The following is a 23,259-nucleotide window of genomic DNA, read 5'->3' as shown; positions in this document are numbered from 1 at the left end:
TGTGTGTGTTTGTGTGTGTGTGTGTGTGTGTGTGTGTGTGTACACATACCTGAGTGATTTTAGGGGACCACATAGTACTGAGAATTCAACATAGTCTCTAAACCATCTCCCTAGTAAATAAAAACTCAATAAAATGAAGTCAAGCTCAGTCATTTATGTATTGTCAATTGCTCAATTCAAATTATAGTTCAATTGAGAAAACAGCAATGGAGATCAAACAGCCCACAGACTCTAAAGTATTTCCTAACTGGCCCTTTGTGAAAAAAAAAAAAAAATGTTTGCTTAACCCCTCCTTTTAATCATTAGCAGTATGCTTTTCTTGTCTTTATGTCTCCAGCACAGGTATACAGAAATTACTAAAAAATTGTAACTTTAAGAACGAGAGTGTTGGTAGGAAAATCTCCAAGAGTTTAAAGGGAAGTGAGGGGAGTGTGCACCAAATCAATATAGAATAGATAGTTCAAAAAGATAAAGGGGTCCAAAAAGGCGTTCTTTTTCACTTAGTGAGATGAGTCTTTACAACTAAAGCTGCCTTCTTTTTTTCCCTAATATCTTTCTTTAAGCAATATAATTACAAACTAAAGCTGCCTTCTTAAAGAACTTTTTTCAAAAACTTTCACAAACATGCATATGCTTCTACTAGTATCTAAGTTAGCAAATACATTAAAAAGATTGATTAATTAATTAAAGCAATTGCAATGAGAATTAATACTTCTGGTACATTTGTAATTGCATTATTTTTATTCTCCAAATTACAAGAAACCAAATGTTTAAAAATCAATGTTTTAGGGGCCGGAGAGAAAGCAAGAAGGTAGTGCATTTGCCTTGCATGCAGAAGAATGATGGTTCGAATCCCGGCATCCATCTGGTTCCCTGAGTCTGTCAGGAGCAATTTCTTAGCATAGAGCCAGGAGTAACCCCTGAGCGCTGCCGTGTGTGACCCAAAAACCAAAAAAAAAAAAAAAATCAATGTTTTAACTAAGGAAGCATGGAACAAGGATGACTAGCTAAGTGCTTAATCTAAAATCTTAATGAAAAAAAACCTTAATGAACAGAAGAGCCATAAGATGCTTTAATAAAAGCATAACACAGGGGCCAGAGAGATAGCACAGTGGTAGAGCGTTTGCCTTGCATGCAGCCAATCCAGGACTAATGTGGTTCAAATCCTGGCATCCCATATGGTCCCCTGAGACTGCCAGGAGCAATTTCTGAGCACAGAGCCAGGAGTTACCCCTGAGTGCAACCCAAAACAAAAAAAAGGAAAAAAATTAAACAAAGCATGACACATTCTAGGAACAATAGTTCATTTGCTAAAATAAATAATGCATAATAAGGAATAGAGGAAACTAAAGCTAAAGAAAAAGACATTTAATAGTGGATCCAAATGTTGTACTATGCTAAGAAATTTAGACTAGATATTTTACAGAATATCTCTAGCCACCTACGTAAGCACAGTTAACTGTGAATGCTGTCATTTAAAGTAGGAGGGGCCGGAGCGGTGGTGCAGAGTGGTAAGGCATTTGCCTTGCCGGCGCTAGCCTAGAATGGACCGAGGTTCAATCTTCTGGTGTCCCATATGGTCCCCCAAGCCAGGAGCGATTTCTGAGCGCATAACCAGAAACCCTTGAGCATCATCGGGTGTGGGGCAAGAAACCAAAAGTAAAATAAAATAAAACAGGAGTCAGCAAACTATGAAACTGTATTTTGTAACTAAAATTAAGGAGTCAGTCTCTTACTCATTTACATGCTGTTTTTAGCTGCTTTTTCATTGTAACTACAGTCCTGAGTAGCTGCAACAAAGACTGTATGACTCAAACAACATACAATTTTGGGTTTAAAAGCCATACCTGCAATGCTCAAGTGAATAGTTTCTCTCATTCCATGGATTGTTTTTGTATCCTAGTCACTGTTTACATTGAAGTACAGAAGTTTCTTAGTCTAAAGTAGTCCCATTTTATATTTTTGCTTCCACTTACTTGACCAGTTGTGTTTCACCCTTAGAGATGCCTTTGCAGGACCGGAGAGGTGGTGCTAGAGGTAAGGTGTCAGCCTTGCAAGCGCTAGCCAAGAAAGGACCAGAAAGGACCATGGTTCGATCCCCCGGGGTCCCATATGGTCCCCCCAAGCCAGGGGCAATTTCTGAGCGCTTAGCCAGGAGTAACCCCTGAGCATCAAATGAGTGTGCCCCCCCCAAAAAAATAGAGATGCCTTTGCTTCAATGTCATGAAGTCTTCTATTCACATTTTCCTCTATGTACCTTATGTTTTCAGGTCTGACATCAAGATCTTTAATCCAATTTGATTTGACCTTTGTACATGGTGTTATAAAGAGGTCTGAGTTTTTTTTTTTTTTTTTGCATGTAGCTGACCAGTTTTCCCATCACCAGTTGTTGAAGAGGCTTTCCTTGCTTCACTTTGGATTTATTGCCCCTTTATCAAAGATTAATTGGTTGTATTCCTGAGGATCTGTCTTAGAATATTCAAGTCTATTCCATTGATCTGAGGGTCTTTGTTCCAATTCCATGCTATGTTAATGATAACTGCTTTATAGTATAATTTAAAGTTTTCCCAAGGCTTGCTTTAGTTATTCATGGGCAATTACTTACACATGTCATTTTTTAAAGAAGTAGATCATATGCTCCTGAAGTTCATATGGAGCAGTAAATGCCCACAAATAGCTCAAGCAATCCTTGGCAAAACAAAGATGAGAGGAATCACTTACCCCAACTTTTTTTTTGGTTTTTGGGTCACATCTGGCGGCACTCAGGGGTTACTACTGGCTCTGTGCTCAGAAATCATTCCTGGCAGGCATGGGGGACCATATGGGATGCCGGGAATCACCATCCATCGTGGATCAGCAGCATGCAAGACAATGCCCAACTGCTGTGCTATCTCTCTGAACCCACTTTCCCCAACTTTAAACTATAATATAAAGTACTATAATGTAGTAGTCATTAAAACAGCATGATACTAAAATACAGAGAGACCCTCAGATCAATGGGATAGACTTAAATATCAGAGATAGGGGGCCAGAGCGATAGCAAAGTGGTAGGGTGTTAGCCTTGCATCCAGACAAACCAGGACAGACCTGGGTTCAATTCCCGGCATCCCATATGGACCCCTGCTGGTATTGGAATAAAGACAGACCCTCAGATCAGTGGAATAGGCTTGAGTACTCGTAGAATGTTCCCCAGACATACCATCACCTAATTTTTGATAAAGGAGCAAGAAATCCTAAATGGAACAGGAAGGCCTCTTCAATAAGTGGTGTTGGCACAACTGGTTAGCCACTTGTAAAAAAGCGAACTTAGATCTCCAGCTATTACCATGTACAAAGGTAAAATTCAAATGGACTAAATACCTAGATATCAGACCTGAAACCATAAAGCATATAGAACAACATGTAGGTGAAATGCTCCATGACATTGAGACTAAAGGCATCTTTAAAGAGGAAACAGCACTCTCCATATGGACCCCTGCGCCTGCCAGGGGCAATTTCTGAGTGCAGAGCTGGGGTACCCTCTGTGCAATAATGGGGTGTGGCAAAAAAACAAAAATCAGAGATAGACCCACAGGTTTATAATCAACTAATCTCATGTTGTCCCCCCAAGTCCTGCCAGTAGTGATTCCCGAGCACTGCACCCCCAAAATCACCACACACAAAGTAAACAGAAATAGACTTTGCATGTCTTAACTAAAAGGTCAGGTTCTGGGAACAGATTACACTGGCTCTAAAGTTTATTTATGTGATTTGGAAAAATCTTTTCATTTTCTCCCAAGTCTCCATTTTATCTGTAGGTGGTAGTTACATAGTAAAGAAATCACAAACATTTAGAGGTCAGAGATCCAAGGAATGGTACAGATAATGCAGCTGATCAGGCTTCTAATGAAAGTCACTGGAACAATGACACCCACCAGAGAGAAAGCTTCAAGACAGCAGCTCTAAGCACAGTTTCCTGTTGTTACCTTCCCTGAAGGAAAGACAATCCTCAGAAATTATACCCTATATCTCCCTCATATATTACTTACCTTTATGTGATAATATAGATCCCCTTACGTCCAGGTAGCAGTAAGAGAATTTGTTTGTAATCTGCCTCTTTTTATAACTGATTATTGCTGAATAATAAATATTCTATGGAAAAGACAGTCAGGGCTCTCTGTCCACTAGGCAGTCAGCCTCTGACCCCATGTTGCCTTGTTTTCTTAATCCTCACGGCGACTTGCTTCAGACCTGTTCACCTGGAGCTGGATTCTGGCATTATCCACCTACTTCTCATGAGAATATACCCGAATAACTCCTACACCTTTGTGAGGAGTTTTTCTGGGTAAAAAAATATAGCTTACAGGGGGCTAGAGAGATAGCACAGTAGTAAGGCGTTTGCCTTAGACGCAGAAGGACAGTGGTTCGAATCCTGGCATCCCATATGGTCACCTGAGCCTGCCAGGGACAATTTCTGAGCACAGAGCCAGGAGTAACTCCTGAACGCTGCTGGGTGTGACCCCCCCAAAATAAAAAAAAAATCTAAAAAAAAAACAAAAGATAGCTTACAGTGGTACATTCAACAAATGCTAGCAATACAAGTATATAAAAATCTTCTCTAAACCAGAAATTTTACTTCAAGAAATTTCTTATGAAATGCAAGCCATGGGAAGAGCTCCCTGGGATGTGACCAAAAAGCCAAAGGGAAAAAAAAGGCAAAGGAAGAGGGAGAGAGATGAAGGGGGTAAGGAGGTGGGGGGGGGGGGGCGCGATGAGAGGAGAAGCTGCAAGAAGGCTGTTCCTGGAAGTACTTGTTGCCAGTGGTAATCAAACCCAAGTCGGTCTTCTGCATGCAAATCTAATGATCGATCCTTTCAGATAATTATGCCTGTGTACAATATTTCATTTAGTAGGATATTTCTGAGATTCCTCCTTGTCAAAAGATGAGCTAGTTTAATTTTACTACTGAATGATGATGCATTGTATGAAGTAATTTTCTTTATCTAGTCTAGATGACACATGGATTGCTTTCTATTCTCCTTGATAAAGAACGATAAAACTCAAATTATTAGTGTGAATTTTTTTCTTTTCACAGATGCTTCAGAGTGAATTGCTGGATCCTAGTACAAGTTAAGTTTATTCTTAACTTGGAATAGCAGTCTTATTTTCCAAGGTGTCTCTATCATACTGCTTTCCTATAGTAATAAATGAATGTATGAAAATCAGAATAATTCATTGCTCTAAATTCTTGCCAAAACATACTACTGTCAAAACACTTTATTTTAGTCATTTCAATGTATAACGGCCATATGTGGTGCCAGGAATTGGATTCAGAACTGCCATACACAGGAGTAACTTCCTATACTATTTCTTTCTTTTTTTTTTCTTTTTTTGGGGGGTTTTTATTGGGTGGGGGCTCTCCTGGTGATGCTCAGGGATTACTCCTGGCTATGGGCTCAGAAATCGCTCCTGGCCTGGGGGACCATATGCGACGCCAATGGATCTATCCACAGTCTGTAGTCCTAGGCTAGCGCATGCAAGGCAGACGCCCTACCACTTGAGCCATGCTCTTATATTATTTCTTATGCTTTCAATTATAATTTTCCAAATCAATGATGTTAAGAATATTACATATACTTAGCTGTTTAAACACTTTTATAAAATAATTTAAAATGTTGTCTGTTTTTCTGTTGGCTTATTTCAATTATTGAAATATTTCATACAACTTTATCAGATTTTCTGCCTTTTGAGGTCACACACAATGGGATTTAGAGCTTACTCTTGGCTCTGTGCTCAGCTTTCACACCTAGAGGGTGCAGGGATCATATGGGTTGCCATGAATCGAACCAGAGTCAGCTGTTTGCAAAGTAAGTGCCTTACTATTAACTGTGCTATAATTAAATGTTTTTGTTTCTTTGGGGTTTTCTTGGTTTGGGGGCCACACCTGGCACTGCTCAGGGGTATACTCAGGAATCACTTCAGGTGTTTCTTGGGAGACCATGTGTGATGCCTGGACTCAAACCAAAGTCAGCTGTGTAGACATTGCCCTAGCCTAGGACAGACTTTCTGTTAAATACTGTTAACAGACTATAACTGCCGCCTGGGGTGGGTGGAGGCAGGGGTCTATAAGATCATGGAAAAGGTCTGTGAGCTCTCGCTCTCTTTCACTCTTGCTCTTACCCACTCTTGCTCACTCAGTTCAGGAGACTGGAAGACACTGGACCCCCCCTCCCCCATACTTTTTCTCTCCCTTACTGATTGCTTTGACTATTTTAATTCAAGAAGCTACCCTGCTTCAGACCCTTTTTTCCTGGGGTTGAATTAGCTCCCACATTCTGAAACCCAAACAGGGACCTGAGAACAGAGACCTTAACATAGAACAAAAACAGGGAGTAGTGTACAACATGGTTCCCTAGTGTAGCATGAAGGCCCTTCACGGAGTTGAACATGCTGCGCCCTCTACAGGAGCAGTGACATATATGGCTCTTCTGAACTGCTTCATGTTGCTCTCGTGTATTTACCAACAATTCTTTCACAAGACTAAACCAGATCCAACTATGAATATTACACCATAAGAACCTCCTGTGCCCAGACCCCCAAAAAGGAGAGATTCTCACACACACATATCCCAAAAGGGGAAGGGTACCTTCCCAGTGGAAATGCATTCTCAATCTAAAGGCCTATAATTTATTGTTCAATACTGGTGTCAAACCAAAGAAACCTCCATCTCCCAAGTATGACATAATCTCCAGTACATTAGATGAGGAAGATGTATATAATAACTCACTTCTTCAGACTCAAAGTCTAAAAACTCCTCAGCAGAATGGTAAGCCCTCCCTTCCCCCAATTAGATACTATCCTAGACATAGTTCCAAGTGAAGCTTATAGTTAAAACCTTTATTGGTCCGTATTCCACCTAGACTTCATGAGTTTTGACTTTACTTCTCCATTCATCTAAAGGTAATCAGTCTCCATCTTATTAAGGCTTGAAAATGGACTTACTGAGCCGGAGAGATAGCACAACAGCATGGTGTTTGTTTTGCACACAACCAATCCAGGATGGACTGTGGTTCGGATCCTGAAATCCCATATGGTCCCCCGTGCCTGCCAGGAGCAATTTCTGAGCACAGAGGCAGGAGTAACCCCTGAACGCCACCAAGTGTGTCCCAAAAACCAAAATGAAAACAAAACTAAACTAAAAGGATTTACTCAGTCACGTTTTAACAGGCATTGAAATGCCTGTGCTTCACACAGACCCACATCTTCATATTGCAACGAATACCTTACAGGCTGGAGTAAAAGTGTGCTTTGGACCTCCCAATATTTTCATATGGTTGCTAAAACCTGCCTAAGCCCTTCTCAATACATACAGTGCAGAGGCCAAGACAAAACTCCATGCCTTAGGTCGTTCTGGGAGGAAACTTTCAGGAGTTGACTGATCTATGAGATGCTAATGGGTGAGGGACAGTGGGAAAACATAAAAGCAAGTTGCCTTGCCTCATGTCCATTAGGCAGCGTTGCGGGCTTGGAAAAATATTAATGTTGATGCTGAATTTAAAGGAAGTTAAGCAGAACTTTTCAGGGAGTTTCTGAGCCTTATGCATAATTTATTAGGAAACTGACAGATGCAATTCAGAAACAGGTTAAGTCAGGGGTCTCAAACTCACAGCCCGCGGGCTGCAAACGGCCCTCTTTACATTTTGTGATCCTGCCCTAGAGGAATCTTTTTTGTTTTGTTTTGTTTTAGTTGTTTGGGTCACACCCCCCAATGTTCAAGGCTTACTACTGACTTTGCACTCAAGGATCACCCCGACTTTGCCTCCTGCGGCCCCCAGGTAAATTGAGTTTGAGACACCTGGTTAAAGTGTAAAGAGACTCAACATCACCTGTTTAGACAGCCTTTGAGAATGCCAATGAAAGGGACAGGAGCGATCAGCTGGGAACCAAGTGTCTTACAGGTAGAATAGAAGGCTGAAATTGACCAGGCCCGAAAGGCATCCCTTCGCCATTACTGGGCAGGGTCAGGAGCTATCGGTTGGGAACCACACCGTCTGGGGGCAAATTGACATAGGTCTGGAACTCTGCCACATCTTTTTTTTGGGTCACACCCAGCAGCGTTCAGGGGTTACTCCTGGCTCTATGCTCAGAAATCGCTCCTGGCAGGCTCGAGGGACCATATGGAATGCCAGGATTTGTACCACTGTCCTTCTGCGTTGAAGGCAAATGCCTTATCACTGTGCTATCTCTTCGGCCCTCTGCCACATCTTCTGAAAGGTGAAGGGTGAGGGGAAACTCTGCAGGGGCAAGTTGGAGGTGATCTAAGCCTTCAGGCTGGTAAAGTGAGGAAGGAGTCTTGAGGGCGGGGCCAAACCTCAGCAACCAAAGCCATCATACATACCCACCTTGAGTCGCACTCTGGAGAAGGGACCAGCCCCACACAACAAGTGGCAAAGGAGGGCTGAAATTTGAAGGCAGTACACTCCAAACCAAACCACCAAATGCAAAGAAATGTGGATAATCTAAGGAAGACACTAACAACCAGGGATATGGAGAGAAATCCTAGCAAGTTTCCAAGCCCACCAAAACGCTCAGGCCCAATAGATGAGGACCTAAAAACAACAATGCAGGCCATGGCAAAAGATATCAAAGAACCACTAGCCAGCGATTTCAAGAAACCCATAGATGAACAAATCAACCAATTTAAAGAAGAACTTTTACAGAACATGAGAGAATGCATACAAATGGAACTAAAGGAAATAAAAATCGTCTTAGCAAGCCATAGTAGCAGAATTACAGTTGGAGAATCAAATAGAACTTGAAGAAAAATTACAAACCAAAAATGACTACGATGCCAATAAGGAAATAAAAGGTAAAGCATTGTTAGAAAAATTAGGTATTTAATTAACAACGACAAAAGAAATAATCTACAGATTGTAGGAATATCAGAAGGGGGAGGAATAGGGAAAGGGAAAGAACAAGTGGTCAGGAAAATAATAGCAGAAAACTTTCCCACCCTCTGGAAAAAGGCACTGGTACAAATCCAGGAGGTAAAAAGAGTTCCTAATAAAATAGACCCTAATAAACCAACATGAAGGCATATAGTAATCCAAATGGCAAAAAAGCAAAGAGAAAGAAAATGCCAATGAAGATTGGCAGACAATTTTGTGCCCCATTAAAAAGAGAGGGGGGGAGGGAGGGACAGAGAAGGAGGAAGATTGAGGGGTGGAGGGAGAGGGAAAGAGAGAGGATATCATGGGTTATTTAAAAGCATGTCAGGATATTGGTTCTATTAAATATCAGGTATGTGTGAATGCTACTGAGGACAATGCAGTGAAGAGGCAAGCTCAGAACAAATGCTACAATTATGGAAAATTAGGTAATCTGCAGGGAATGCAGAGTCTCTCCCAGCCTTGCCCCATAGAAAGCACTACCTAAACCTCAATCAAGATGCAGTAGGAGAAACCAATGAGCAAGAAATTACCGCTCTTCTGGTAATCATGTCTTGAGAAACTGGAGAAGGTGGTCATCTCCAGGCCTCACATGCCCAGGGCCGAAGAGATGGCATGGGGGTAAGGCGTTTGCCTTCATGCAGAAGGACGGTGGTTCGAATCCCGGCATTCCATATGGTCCCTTGTGCCTGCCAGGGGCAATTTCTGAGGATAGAGCCAGGAGTAACCCCTGAGCGAGGCCGGGTGTGGCCCAAAAACCAAAAAAAAAAAAAAAAAACCTTTCTTCTCCTTTTTATTTTTCAATAACTTTACTTTCACTTATCTAGAAACAAATGTATTATAATCAACTGTGTGATACATTTTTCTTAAATTAAAAATAAAATAAAAATAAAGAAGACTTGGGGTCAGTGAGGTGGCGCTAGAGGTAAGGTGTCTGCCTTGCAAGCACTAGCCAAGGAAGGACCGTCATTCGATCCCCTGGCGTCCCATATGATCCCCCCAAGCCAGGGGCGATTTCTGAGTGCTTAGCCAGGAGTAACCCCTGAGCATCAAACGGATGTGGCCCGAAAAACCAAAAAAAAAAAAAAAAATAAGAAAAAAGAAAAATAGACTAAAGTTCCAAATCTACAAAAATGTTACGGTGATTTAAATAAGAGGCAACAAATAATTATACAAACCCTTCAGAAATAAAACTGTGACTTGGTTCTAAAATAAATGTGGTAAGAGTAAAGCATTCCAGTGAAGTTGCAGAACACTTCAGATTAAAACAGCAGGGGTGGGGGGTGGAGGGGCAACACACATATGTGGTACTGGGATCAGCTCGGGTGCAAGGCCAGTGTTGAACTCCAGTACCACTTCTCCTACCCTCTTTTATTATTTTTAACAGATATTAGAAGAATCAAAAAATCAAAGATAAGATCTAAAAATGGGGGGCCGGAGTGGTGGCACAGCAGTAGGGTAAAATGCTTTGCATGCAGCTGACCCAGGATAAAACAAAATTTGATCTCCCAGCGACCCATATGGTCCCCTCCAGCCAGGTGCGATTTCTGAGCACATAGCCAGGAGTAACCCCTGAGCTTCACTGGGTATAGCCCAAAAATTAAAAAAAAAAAAAAAAAAAGATATAAAAATGGTTCAATAATGAGAGATGGTGCAAGCAGTAGGGCATTTGTCTTGTATGTGCTAATCTAGGACTGGTTCGATCCCTCAGCATCCCATGTGGTCCCTCAAGCCAGGAGTGCTTTCTTTTTTTGTTTGTTTGTTTTTGGTTTTGGGCCACACCCGTTTGATGCTCAGGGGTTACTCCTGGCTATGCGCTCAGAAATCGCCCCTAGCTTGGGGGGACCATATGGGACGCCGGGAGATTGAACCGCAGCCCATCTTACGCTAGCGCTTGCAAGGCAGACACCTTACCTCTAGCGCCACCTTCCCGGCCCCGATTTCTAAGCATATAGTCAGGAGTTCCCTCTGAGTGTCACTGAATGTGGCCCAAAATCCAAAAAATAAAAATAAAAAAAGGAGATGGAAGCATAAATGTTCAAGTATATCTTTAAAATAGTTCAGGTCAAGTATATGATCTAGGGACAGAACGATAGAGCAGTGGTAGGGCATTTGCCTTGCACACAGCAGAATCAGGAAGAACCTCAGTCGATCCCCAGCGTCCCATTGATCAAGGAGGATCCAAGCCTGAGCGATCTCTGAGCACATAGCCAGGAGTAACTCCTGAGCATCACCGGGTGAGCCCAAAAACCAAAAAAAAAAACAAAAGTATCTGATCTAGGCTCTGGGTTTGATCCACACTACTGATATACACAGAAAAACTACAGAATTTATTAAAATTAGTAGGTAAGAATATATCATTTTTATAGATGAAGCATAGAAGTACAGATAAAAGTCATATGCTTGGGACAAGAAAGAAAGCATAGCGAGTTTGCCTTCCACGTGATCTATCCAGGTTCAATTCCTGTCAATTCATATGGTCTGCCTGAGTCTGCCAGGAATAATTTCTGAGTGCACAGGTTGGAGTAACCCCTGTGTGCTGCCAAGTGTGGCCCAAAAAACAAAAAACAAAACAAAACAATAAAGTAAATGCTTTTGCCATTAGTCAAATATACAGAAACTCAAAGCTATTAATTCTTCCTGGGACTTACTTCCTATGTTAAAGAAACAACGTTTGGGTCGGAGAGATAGCACATGGGTAGGGTATTTGCCTGACATGTGGCTGATCCAGGAAGGTACTCTGAGCCTGCCAGAATTGATTTCTGAGCACAGAACCAGGAGTCACCCCTAAGCGCCACTGGGTGTGGCCCAAAAACTAAACAAACAAAAAACAACATTTATACACTGTGTTTGGTATGTATAGAGGAGCAGAAAGGAGTGGGGGAGCAAAATCCAGTGATCATTCTGCATCTTTTTTCCTCCAGTTTATAAGGGGGAATACAGGAAATAGAACTAAGAATTAGAAAATTAAAAGTATAAATGAATATATATATATATTTTAAATTTTAAACTTTATTGTTTGATCAATATGATTGGTTTTGGGGCACACCCAGAGGCGCTCAGGGGTTACTCCTGACTCTGCATTCAGAAATAATCCCTGGCAGACTCAGGGGACCATACAGGATGCAGGGAATCGAACCGGGTCCCTCCAGGTTCAGAATGCAAGGCAAAGGCCCAACTGCTGTACTATCTCTCTGGCCTCATGAATGAATATATAAAGTCCTCACTGCAAAACTGATGGGTAAGAAAGACAAATATTGGGCTGGAGGGAACAGCACAGCAACAGGGTGTTTTGTCTTGCATGTGGCCAGCACAGGATGATTGGGTTCAATTCCTGCCATCCCATATAGTCCCCTGAGCCTGAAGGAGTGATTTCTGAGCTCAGAGTCAGGAGTAACCCGAGTGTTGCCAGGTGAGGCCCCAAAACAAAAACAAAAACAAAAACACCAGTATCATTTAATACTACTTTTAAAATGTAGTAATGGAGAAATTTAAAATAACAAAACAGCTGACCTTGGTCAAAATACAAGCCAAATCAGTACAAAAAGTCCATTATCCATCTACACTTACATGTTGTCCTGTATAACTAAGGTTTTGCAGGCATTTTTTGGTAACTTTCTTAGGTAGTAGATAAGTAAACAATTAAAAACAAAGAAAAAAAACTCTAAAAACCTTTTGATTTAAAGTCAAATTTTCTCTCTCTCTCTCTCTCTCTCTCTCTCTCTCTCTCTCTCTCTCTTTACTTTTTTTTTGGTTTTTGGGTCACATCCAGCAGTGCTCAGGGGTTACTCCTGGCTCTATGCTCAGAAATCGCTTCTGGCAGGCACAGGGGACCATATGGGATGCCAGGATTCGAACTACCGTCATTCTGCATGAAAGGCAAATGCCTTACCTCCATGCTATCTCTCCGGCTCCAAAATCAAATTCTTTAGAATAAAAGAAATTATCTTATTTTATAAACTGCCTGGAAAGTAATTCACTATACAGTGTTTTCCTACAAAGTTGAATTTGATTCAACTATCTGGAAAATTTAGATACAAAGCTGAACTTAGTAAAATTTGTTTTTTTTTGGTTGGGTTTTGGGCCACACCTGGTGATGCTCAGGGTTATTCCTGGTTCTATGCTCAGGGATCACTCTTGTTGGATTCCAGGGAACCATATGAGATGCTGAGGATCAAACGTGGGTTGACCACATACAAGCACCCTACCAGCAATATGCAAAATTATTTTATTTATGTAAAGAATTATATTTCTTTCAAATTGTCACTATTACTATTGTGATATTTTCAGTCTTTCTTCATACAGAAAAACTGACTTTGATCTTGAATTCTGCTAGAGTAATCAAAACATTAAACAAGTTGTTTCAATTGTACATCTTGAATGACAAGAGTAAATGAAGTAGAAAGTTAGACCCAAAAGGAAGTTTCATTTGCTTTTGTCTGAAGCATTTAAAAGAATTGTCACAACTCTATAGGAAACAGAATAAAGAACAGGATTTTCCTTATCCTATCTTTTGGTATGATCAGCCAATGATGACAACAATATAGTATTTTCAGGAAATAATCATCCTTACTTTTCCTCAATCTTTTTGTTGTTGTTATTTTGTCTTTGCCCACACCAGGTGGTACTCAGGCTCACTCCCCCAAACTTTGTGCTAGGGATTGAACTCGAGTCATCTGTGTGGAGGCAAGTGCCTTACTATTATTGTTCTAACCCACCTCAATCTATATTTTTTACTCCTTTTATGTACAATTTATCTGAACATACTTAAATTTTATATTTAATTCTAAAAATAGATGATGCTTTTATATATTATGATGTTGTCTTTATCTTAAAAAATTCCCTTTTATATTTGCTAAGAAACTAAGCAAATTCAATATTTTCTCTTGATCTTTATCCTCTGTATTTCTTTTCCCTTTGTCCTAAATAAAAGCATTTAAGATTTCTTTTGTTTGTTTTTTGGGTCATACCTGGCAAAGTACCTAAGACTTCTTACAGCAAATACTATTCTTTCTGCTGGACATAATGCATTATACAAGTCTTCTTTTTTGTTTGTTTGTTGCTTTATTTTTGGGCGGCACTCAGGGAGTACTTCTGGTTCTGTGCTCAGAAATTGCTTCTGGCAGGCTTAGGGGACCATCTGGGATACCGGGGACTGAAACCGAGTCTGGCCCTAGTCATCTGCATGCATGCAAGGCAAATGGCCTACCGCTATGCTATCACTAGCCCCTATACAAATCTTCTTGATGGTAAAAAGGGTTAGAAAGAATAACAGATCAAAGGGGAAGTTTAAATACAAAATGATGGGTGAACTACAGAAAGTGTAGTTATTATTAGTGGTTTCAGGGCCCAGAGAGAGTTCAGCAATTAAGTATCTACCTTTAAACATGGCTGAGCAGCCTTTAATACCCAGAATCACATATATCTTGAGCTCTGCCAGAAATAATGCGGAGCCTGTAGTTATCCCTGAGTACTGCCGATTGTAGCCCCAAAACAAAATAAATATATATTAGTGGCTACATTTATGCTCCTGGGTTTTATTTCCTTATTACTTAATCCTTTTATAGTACCATTTTTAAAGTAGTTGGACAGATAGTAGCCAGATAAACAGTCAGAATCATAAATTTGGGGGGAAAAATCAAAGCCTATTCTGAATGAAGCACAACCAATTAAATACCATATGACATGATAAGGTCCTAACACAAAGACCACATAGAACAGACCATGTAAATTAAAATAAACTACACACACATGAAATCAAAGCCTGGTATGCTGCATGGTTTCCAAGAAGTGACCTAACTTTCCTGAATCTCACTTCTTAAATCAATAAATAGGAATAACATACCAATGGTCTGCCTACCTACTTAAGGTGCTATAAAAATCTAAGAAAAACATCGATGTAACTTTTTAAATCACTATATTATACAAAATAAAATTTTTTTTGTTGTTGGGTTGAGGGGTTTGGGCCACACCAGGCAGCGGTCAGGGATTACTCCTGGTTCTGAGCTCAGAAATTCCTTCTAGCTATCTCAGGGGACCATATGGGATACTAGGGAATCAAACCCGGGTCCATCCCGGCATTGGAAGTGTGCAAGACAAATGCTATCACTCCACCCAAAAAATAAAAATCTTGTTTGTTTGTTTGGTTTTCTGGGCCACACCCGACGGCGCTCAGGATTTACTCCTGTCTTGGCGCTCAGAAATGGCTCCTGTCTGGGGGGACCATATGGAATACGAAGGATCGAACCCGCGTCCACACTAGGTCAATCAAGTTAAAGAAAAATGCCCTACCGCTGTGCTACCATTCTGGCTTCCAAAATATAAAATTATTATTATTATTATTATCATTATTATTATTATTATTATTATTATTATTATGGGTTTTGGGCCACACCCGAGGATGCCCAGGGGTTACTCCTTGCTAGGCACTCAGAAATCACTCCTTGCTTGGGGGACCATGTGGGATGCCAGGAGATCAAACCGAGGTCCATGTCCTAGGCTAACGCGGGCAAGGCAGACACCTTACTGCTTGTGCCACACCTCTGGCCCCAAAATAGAAAATTCTTTTTTTTTTTTTTTTTTTTGGATTTTGGGCCACACCCAGCATCAAAGCTCAGGGGTTACTCCTGGCTTTCTGCTCAGAAATCACTCCTAGCAGGCAAGGGGGACCACATGGGATGCCGGAATCCGAACCACCATCCATCCTGAATCAGCTGCTTGCAAGGCAAACGCCCTACTGGTGTGCTATCTCTCTGGCCCCCAGAAAATTCTTAATAGAAGACTCTACAATGACCTAAAGAACCCATATTGTTATACTGTAATGAGTATGATTCAATCAAGTAGTTATACTTTAGATATAAAGTATATCTAAGTAGTTACATACATGAAATTGTTTTTCAAGCACTATCTAAAATGTTAGTGACTAATAAGTTGATATAGCACAACTATAAAGCACAATTATCATAATTAAGGCTAATCCTATTAAATTATCAACAAAATATGTTTAACAACTTTTTAATTTCAGAGTAGTTTAAGCACTATATAACTTATCTACTTTTCAAGCTACATCCATCATAGTGCAAAAATGATATGAGTGGCCTGAGCAATAGTAGAGTAGGGAAGGGCTTTTGCCTTGCACAGGGCATATTCATGTTCAATTCCAAGCACTGCCAGATGCAATCCCTCAACGCAGAGCCATGAGTAAACCCTGAGCACAGTCAGGTATGATCCTTCCCTCTCACCCCCCTCCCCGGCGTAAACAATGATACATGAATGACTTAAATTTTAATTCTAGTGCTCGCTTCGGCAGCACATATACTAAAATTGGAACGATACAGAGAAGATTAGCATGGCCCCTGCGCAAGGATGACACGCAAATTCGTGAAGCGTTCCATATTTAAAAAAAAAAAAATTTTAATTCTAGCTAGTTTATCATAATTCATAAGCTTTGGCCAAGTCCATGCTAGAATGCCCTTAATATAAATTAGAAATATTGCTACCTATTTCATAAGATAAAAATAATTGAATTATGCTTGTATTGATTCTAATTTGGCACCTGGAACAATGCAGTTGCTAAATATACAGTGACTGGTAATTTGTCATTCACCCAAAGCAAAAAATTACAACGTTCTCGAAGACCACTGATAGATTCTGAAAATTGTGTTTGCATAAGATCAAGCTAGAATTTAAAACTACCTTTCAGTTAATCTGTCATCAAAATGATACATAATTTAAAAATCTCAAAGACTCTTGTATCATTGTATTCCTGAGGAAGATGCTGATTTCTAACAGCAGCCAGCTGTAAGAAAAGCAACTGTTCTAAAAGCTAGGCAGACAAGGGGACTATAGAAAACTGTAAAATAGGAAAGAAAAGAACTTAATTTAAAAAGTTAAATTAAGGAGAACAGTCAAGATTTCAGGACATGATCTTTTTCATGACTTCACTTTAAATAAGCTTATGTCCTAATTACACACTTTGCTCAGTTTTCAAGGAGTTAGATTAGTAGCCCCTGGAAGAAGTCCCTTTCCTGTGGTTTATGACAATATTCAGTTTTAATCCATGAAAAGTGTAAAAACATATTGAGTGGAAAAAAAATCTCATTTTAGACCAAGTTGGTGTGTAATATAGCCTTTCCCCCTACCACCATAACATGAAGTAACTTTTCACATTTTTAAGGCTACCTGATATTAAGCCATGTTCTTCATCCAACAGTGAAATGACAATTAGACTTGACACTGCATTCTTCCCGCAAATGTTCATATCTAAAACTTTCCTCATTGACTTTCCTTTAGCCTGTGAATCATACATAGTGACTAGTACATTAAATGTCTGATACACACAAAAGAATTTCTGGGAGGAGTCTGTGTGTGTACAAACATGTACTGTGGGGATCTAAGACTACCTCTAAAAGTTCAAGAAATCAGGCAAAGACTGATGATGAAGGAGGACAGAGAAAAGAAGAGGGGCCTGGGGTAGAGTTGGACACAAAGGAAAGATTAAGATCTGAAAGTAAAATGAAAAAGAACTGCAAGAGTATTAAGGGAGCGAGTCTAGTGTTTACTATACAGAAGAAGAAGAAGAAAGAGGGTAAGAACTCAAGAATCCATTGGGTGGAAACGACAGTTTCAAGGAGAAAACAAAGAGATTTAGACAAATTGAGACGTTAGAGCCCTTCTTTCCGCTCCAATATCAAGGTTTTTCCCAGGAAGATACAAACCACCACGTAGTTCTTTTTCAAAAGGACTACGTTAGCAAAGCAAATGAAGAAAATCTATGCTAAAAAAAAAAAAAAAAAAAAAGTAATCTACCTACACAGAGAAGTCTGAAAACGGAAGCCCGTTCTGTAGCGAGTTTCAAAACAGCAGGGACTGGGAGAGGGATTAAGAGCCACAGGGGGGAAGGGAGAGGAATGGAGCGGAGCAGCCAACTTCGACCAGAGTACGGTGCGTCTGGGACAGCAAGCGCTTTGAAACTCACCTGTCAGTGATCAGCTGGCACAACCTCAACTAGGCATAACAGGGAACTCCTAAGCTGGTATCTTGAAAGATGGCAGAAATGTTTGCAAGAACGCCAAACAAGGCGGATGCAGAACAAACAGCACTGGCTGTGAGTAGTACCCTAACACCACCCCACCCCACCCCACCCCCCACCTTCACCCCCCTGAGAAGGGGTAAACTTACGGATAGGTAAAATCTGAATGAACTAGCGAGGCCAAGGGAGAAAGAAAAACAGCAAAGTAAAAGGAAGCTTCGCCAGGCCAAAAAAAAAAAAAGTCTGAAAGGGCAGAGGTGGCCAACAGTGGACACGGAGAATGGAGCTAACGGGTGCCTTCAGGGGGCGAGGCGAGGCGAGTCAAGGACACCGTTGGCCAACGAGAGGCCGCCGCGTTCCTCGCTGTCCCAGCAAACCTCGAGTTCAACACTTACTTTCGTCCGGCCATTGATTTTGTAGTTGCCAAGTTTCCCGTTACAGTGGCGGATCAGGTCGTCCATGCTGCTCATGAGCAGCCCGATGGTTTCGCAGCCCGGCTCCTTGCCCTCGATCCAGGTGATCTTATCGCCGCGGATGTCCTTGGACGAGTCTCGCTTCTGGCTGACCAGCTGCCCGTCGGTGAACCTGCCGGTGTCGTGCAGGGCTCGGACCTCGTCGCCGATCTGCATGCCGGTCTCCTTGCCCAGGAAGTCGTCCACCACGCAGATGCCGTGCTTGTTCATGCACGGCACGATGTACTCGAGCGCCAGCTTCAGCGCCGGCAACGGCTTCGTCTGCCCGTTAGGCCGCGGGCCGCCGCCGTGGCTCAGTCCCTCGCCGGGCGCGTTGCTCGGCGGGTACAAGTTCGCCTTCTCCCGGTACGGCGACGCGCGGCCCAGCGGCTCCTCCTTCCCTTCGGTCTCCAAGGCCGCGAAGCCGGGGCCGCTCGGAGCCTTGCGCGGCTCGGCCTCCGCGCTGGGCTTGGCCTTCGCCTTCGAAGCCTGGGTGGCGTCGCCCTCGGCCGGCGGCTCGGCGGCCCCGTCCCGGCGCCGCGGCCCCTTCTTCGCTTCTCGAGGCGCCCGGAGCGCGCCTCCGCTCGGCCGGGCCGGCGCGGGGCCGGGCGGCGTTGGCGGCGGCGGCGGCGGGCCCTCGCTGCTCTGGCACACGAGCTTGTGCTTCTTCCAGTCCTGGCGCTGGTGCTCCTTGCTGCAGTAGAAGGAGCTGCGGCAGCGGCTGCAGCGCAGGAGGTTTTCCATCTTGCCGCACAGCTCGCAGTACTGCCGGTCGCGCTCGCTCGCGCTCGGCCCGCCGGGCCCGCCGCTGTCATTGGCCATGGCGGCGGCAAGGGCCGAGCTGGGGAGGACGGTGGCGGCCTGCCGGCCTCGCCCGCGGCCGTGGGACGGGCGCAGCTCACGGGGTGCTCACTGCGCCATGCACCCGTCGCCCCTCGCGAGGCGAAGCTCTGCTAGGCGAGGCGAGGCCGGAGCCCACGAGCCCGGCCCGGGCTGGCGCTGGCTTCCTCGTCCTCCGGGTCGGGTCGGGTCGGACCTGTCGGCCTCAGAGCTTCATCGCGAGCGCGGCCTGCGAGGCGAACGGGCGGAGCGGACGACAAGCTCCCAAGTGTCCAGGGCGCCGGGCCCGGCCCGTGAAGGAGCGTCGGGCGTGCGGGCGCCACTCGCTCTGCGCGCTCCGCACGTACACCACGGCCCCGCGGCGACCCTGGCGGGAGGGACGCGGAGGCGAAGGGGGCGGAGGGAGGGCGGGGAGAAGGCCGAAGCGGCGGCGGGCGTGCACACGCGCTCGGGCTCGGGCGGCGCCACGGACGCCGCCTCGAGCGCCCCCCGGCTCCGGCTGGCTCCGCCTTGGGCGGGACCGAAACGCGGCGAAGCTCGCTCGGCGCCTGGCCGCCTCCCGGGGCGCCTTGCGTGGGGACGCCGAGAGGCTGGTCCCGGAGCGACGGAAGGGCGGGGGCCGCCGCCGCCGGGTGTCTCTACACCTGCTGCTGCTGCTGCTGCTGCTGCTGCTATTGAGAGTTCCAGCCGCGAGGTCTTCGCGTTTGGGGGGCTTCAGGGGTGGGTCATTCCGGAGCTCGGCCGTTTTGAGTTAAGGACTCCGGATCCGGCCAAGGTGGTTTCTGCGCTCTTGGTTTTGCATAAGAAATTCGGTGAAGTTGGAACGGTGGCGGCAGCGTAAGGCGTCTTCTGTCTCTGCCTGGCCCGCGCTAGCCTAGGACGGACCGCGGTTCGGTCACCGGGCGGCTCATAGGGTCCCCCCAAGCCTGGAGCGATTTCTGAGCGCACAGCCAAGAATAACTCCTGAGCGTCACCAACGGGTACACCGACGGGTATAGCCCAAAAACCAAACAAGAAAGAAAGAAAGAAAGGGAAGGGAAGGGAAGGGAAGGGGAGGGGAGGGGAGGGAAGGAAGGGAAACGAAAGAAAGATTTAGTGAAGTGACTCAAAAACCAAAAAGAGGAAAGAAAGAAAGAAAGAAAGAAGGAAAGGAGAAAAAGAAGAGAAAGAGAGAAAAAGAAGAAAGAGAAAGAATGAAGGAATAAAAAGGGGAGAGAGAAAGAGAAAGAAAGAAAAAGAGAAAGGAATAAAGAAAGAGAAAGGAAGGAAGGGAACAAGAGAAAAAAGAAAGGAAGAAGGAAGGAAGGAAGGAAGGAAGGAAGGAAGGAAGGAAGGAAGGAAGGAAAGAAAAAGGAAAGAGAAAGAGAAAGAAGAAAGAAAGAAAGAAAGAAAGAAAGAAAGAAAGAAAGAAAGAAAGAAAGAAAGAAAGAAAGAAAGAAAGAAAGAAAGAAAGAAAAAGAAAGAAAGAAGAAAGAAAGAAGAAAGAGGAAGGAGGGAAGGAGGAAGAAAGGAAGGAAGGAAGGAAGGAAGGAAGGAAGGAAGGAAGGAAGGAAGGAAGGAAGGAAGGAAGGAAGGAAGGAAGGAAGGAAGGAAGGAAGGAAGAGTGAGTCTGAGTTCACAATGGTCCCATTCGTGGTCTCTTGCACCCTTACTGCGCCTGTTTGCAAGAGACACAAAATGGTTAAAAACAACCCCAAAAGCCCTCTGTTCATCTGAATCAAATTTGAATATAATGGAATGTGGGTGTTTTGTTTGTCTATCTTTGAAAACACCTCGAAATCCTGCAGGGTTGTAATTTTGGGAGAAAATGTTGAACTTCAGATAGTTAGTGCTGGCACATTCTTGTATCCATGTTCAAGCACTAAATTTTAGACTAATGAAACTAATAATTGAATTTTGGTGAGAAATGAGCATTAATTACTGCGTTCAGGAATTAGTTTTTAAATTTTATCTTTAATATTTTAGAAACAGGGGCTGGGTGGTGGCGCTAAAGGTAAGGTGTCTGCCTTGCCAGCGCTAGCCTAGGACGGACCGCGGTTCGATCCCTCGGTGTCCCATATGGTCCCCCAAGCCAGGAGCGACTTCTGAGCGCATAGCCAAGGAGTAACCCCTGAGCGTCACCGGGTGTGGCCCAAAAACAAACAAAAAAAAATTTTAGAAACAACCTTATTTTTAATGAGCACCTTGATACAAATAAACTTAAGGGTATTTCCTTATGCTTTCCATTAATTTTTAGAATAAAAAATCTGTAATTTAGATTTTCACAGTATTTGTTAGATAATATTGTGGAGGTTTGTGTCCCCTCTCAGTAGACTGTAAGTATTTCAGGAATCCTGGAGATGAAAACCTTCTTAACTTATAGCACTGGAGGTTAATGGCAGAAGACTAAGATTGATGATTAGAAATCAGATTTTAGGCCTTTTTTTTTTTTTTTTGGTTTTTGGGCGACACCCCTTTGACGCTCAGGGGTTACTCCTGGCTATGCGCTCAGAAATCACCCCTGGCTTCGGGGGACCATATGGGACGCTGGGGGATCGAACCAAGGTCTGTCCTACGCTAGCACTTGCAAGGCAGACACCTTACCTCTAGCGCCACCTTCCAGGCCCCCTAGGCCATTTTCTTAAAGATTAACCCGAATTAAAATCCATAAGCACTCTTCATCAACTATATGGATTTTTTTTCAGTTCACATGTAATATTTTACTGAATAATTATTAGAAGCATTGAAAGTAGATATACACTTAAATCAGTAAACCAAAAATTAACTTCTTAAGGACATATGTTACTTGATGTAAAAGTTGGGATTTTTACCGTAAATTTAACGAATTTCAGCACTCAAAATTCTTAAATTCAATTCTCAGTATGAAAACTGTATGTATTTTTATTTTCAATCAATCAAACAAAGACATGTTTTCAGTATTAAATACTTTTTCTACAGAAGCATAAAAATTATACTTCTCTTGCTACACAATCTTCAAAAGACAATTTCAAACCCAGAAGTATTTCTCACTTAAATTAATTAAATAAAATATAAATTAAATGATTTTAGTAAACAGCATTTCTATTTGAATTAATATAAATTAATATGGTATAAAATAGATAAAATAATCCTATCTTCATATGAAAAGTCCCAGGAGAACTTTTTATTTTTGTTTTAGTTTTTGGGTCATACCCGGCGGTGCTCAGGGGTTACTCCTGGCTGTCTGCTCAGAAATAGCTCCTGGCAGGCACGGGGGACCATATGGGACACCGGGATTCGAACCAACCGCCTTAGGTCCTGGATCGGCTGCTTGCAAGGCAAACGCCGCTGTGCCATCTCTCGAACCCCCATGAGAACTTTTTAATATGCATTTCTTTTTTTTTCCATTGTGATTTCTTTTTCTTTTTCTTTCTTTTTTTTTTTTTTTTTTTTTTTTTTTTGTGTGTGTGTGGTTTTTGGGTCACACCCGGCAGTGCTCAGGGGTTATTCCTGGCTCCAGGCTCAGAAATTGCTCCTGGCAGGCACGGGGGACCATATGGGGCGCCGGGATTCGAACCGATGGCCTCCTGCATGAAAGGCAAATGCCTTACCTCCATGCTATCTCTCCGGCCCCGAGATTTCTTTTTCTAATATTTTTTAAAATTTTATTTAAACACCGTGATTACAAAAAGAAATGTAGTTGGGCATCAGTCACCAAAAGAACAACCCCCTTCAACAGTGCAACATTCCCACCACCAATGCCCCCCCCCATCTCCCTCATTCCATACCCCCTGCCTGTATTTGAAACAGGCATTCTACCTCTCTCATTCATTAACATTGTCATGGTAGTTGTTAGTGTAATATTTCTCCAACTGCGCTCACCCCTCTTTAAGGTGAGTTTCATATTCTGAGCCAGTCCTTCCAATCCTCATCTCTGGGCATTATCACAATAATGTCTTTAATTTCTCTTAAAACCCATAAATAAGGAAGACTGTTCTGTGTGTGTCTCTTTCCAAGCTCTGACTTATTTCATTCAGCATAATAGTTTCCA

The 23,259-nt window shown here is 43.0% G+C and overlaps 1 protein-coding gene and 1 non-coding gene across 3 annotated transcripts in view; one reads left to right on the top strand and one right to left on the bottom strand.

Annotated features, from left to right (window-relative positions):
• The window catches only part of EGLN1 (egl-9 family hypoxia inducible factor 1), a 43,674-nt gene extending 24,420 nt beyond the window's left edge, over positions 1–19,254 (bottom strand). For both annotated transcript variants that reach the window (XM_049789660.1, XM_049789661.1), the window contains exon 1: positions 18,354–19,254. In XM_049789660.1, coding sequence (XP_049645617.1) covers positions 18,354–19,232 — 879 coding nt within the window. In that variant the 5' untranslated portion in view covers positions 19,233–19,254. The remainder of the gene's footprint in view (positions 1–18,353) is intronic.
• On the top strand, positions 16,221–16,327 carry LOC126031563 (U6 spliceosomal RNA). The gene has a single exon (XR_007503395.1). It is a non-coding gene; the product is annotated as a U6 spliceosomal RNA (small nuclear RNA).
• Positions 19,255–23,259: the final 4,005 nt, after the last annotated feature.

The sequence above is a fragment of the Suncus etruscus genome, chromosome 15 (genome assembly GCF_024139225.1).
Source record: "Suncus etruscus isolate mSunEtr1 chromosome 15, mSunEtr1.pri.cur, whole genome shotgun sequence".
Classification (NCBI taxonomy): domain Eukaryota; kingdom Metazoa; phylum Chordata; class Mammalia; order Eulipotyphla; family Soricidae; genus Suncus; species Suncus etruscus.
The sequence above is the reverse complement of the archived record's forward strand: the minus strand, read 5'-3'. Positions and strand labels throughout refer to the sequence as shown.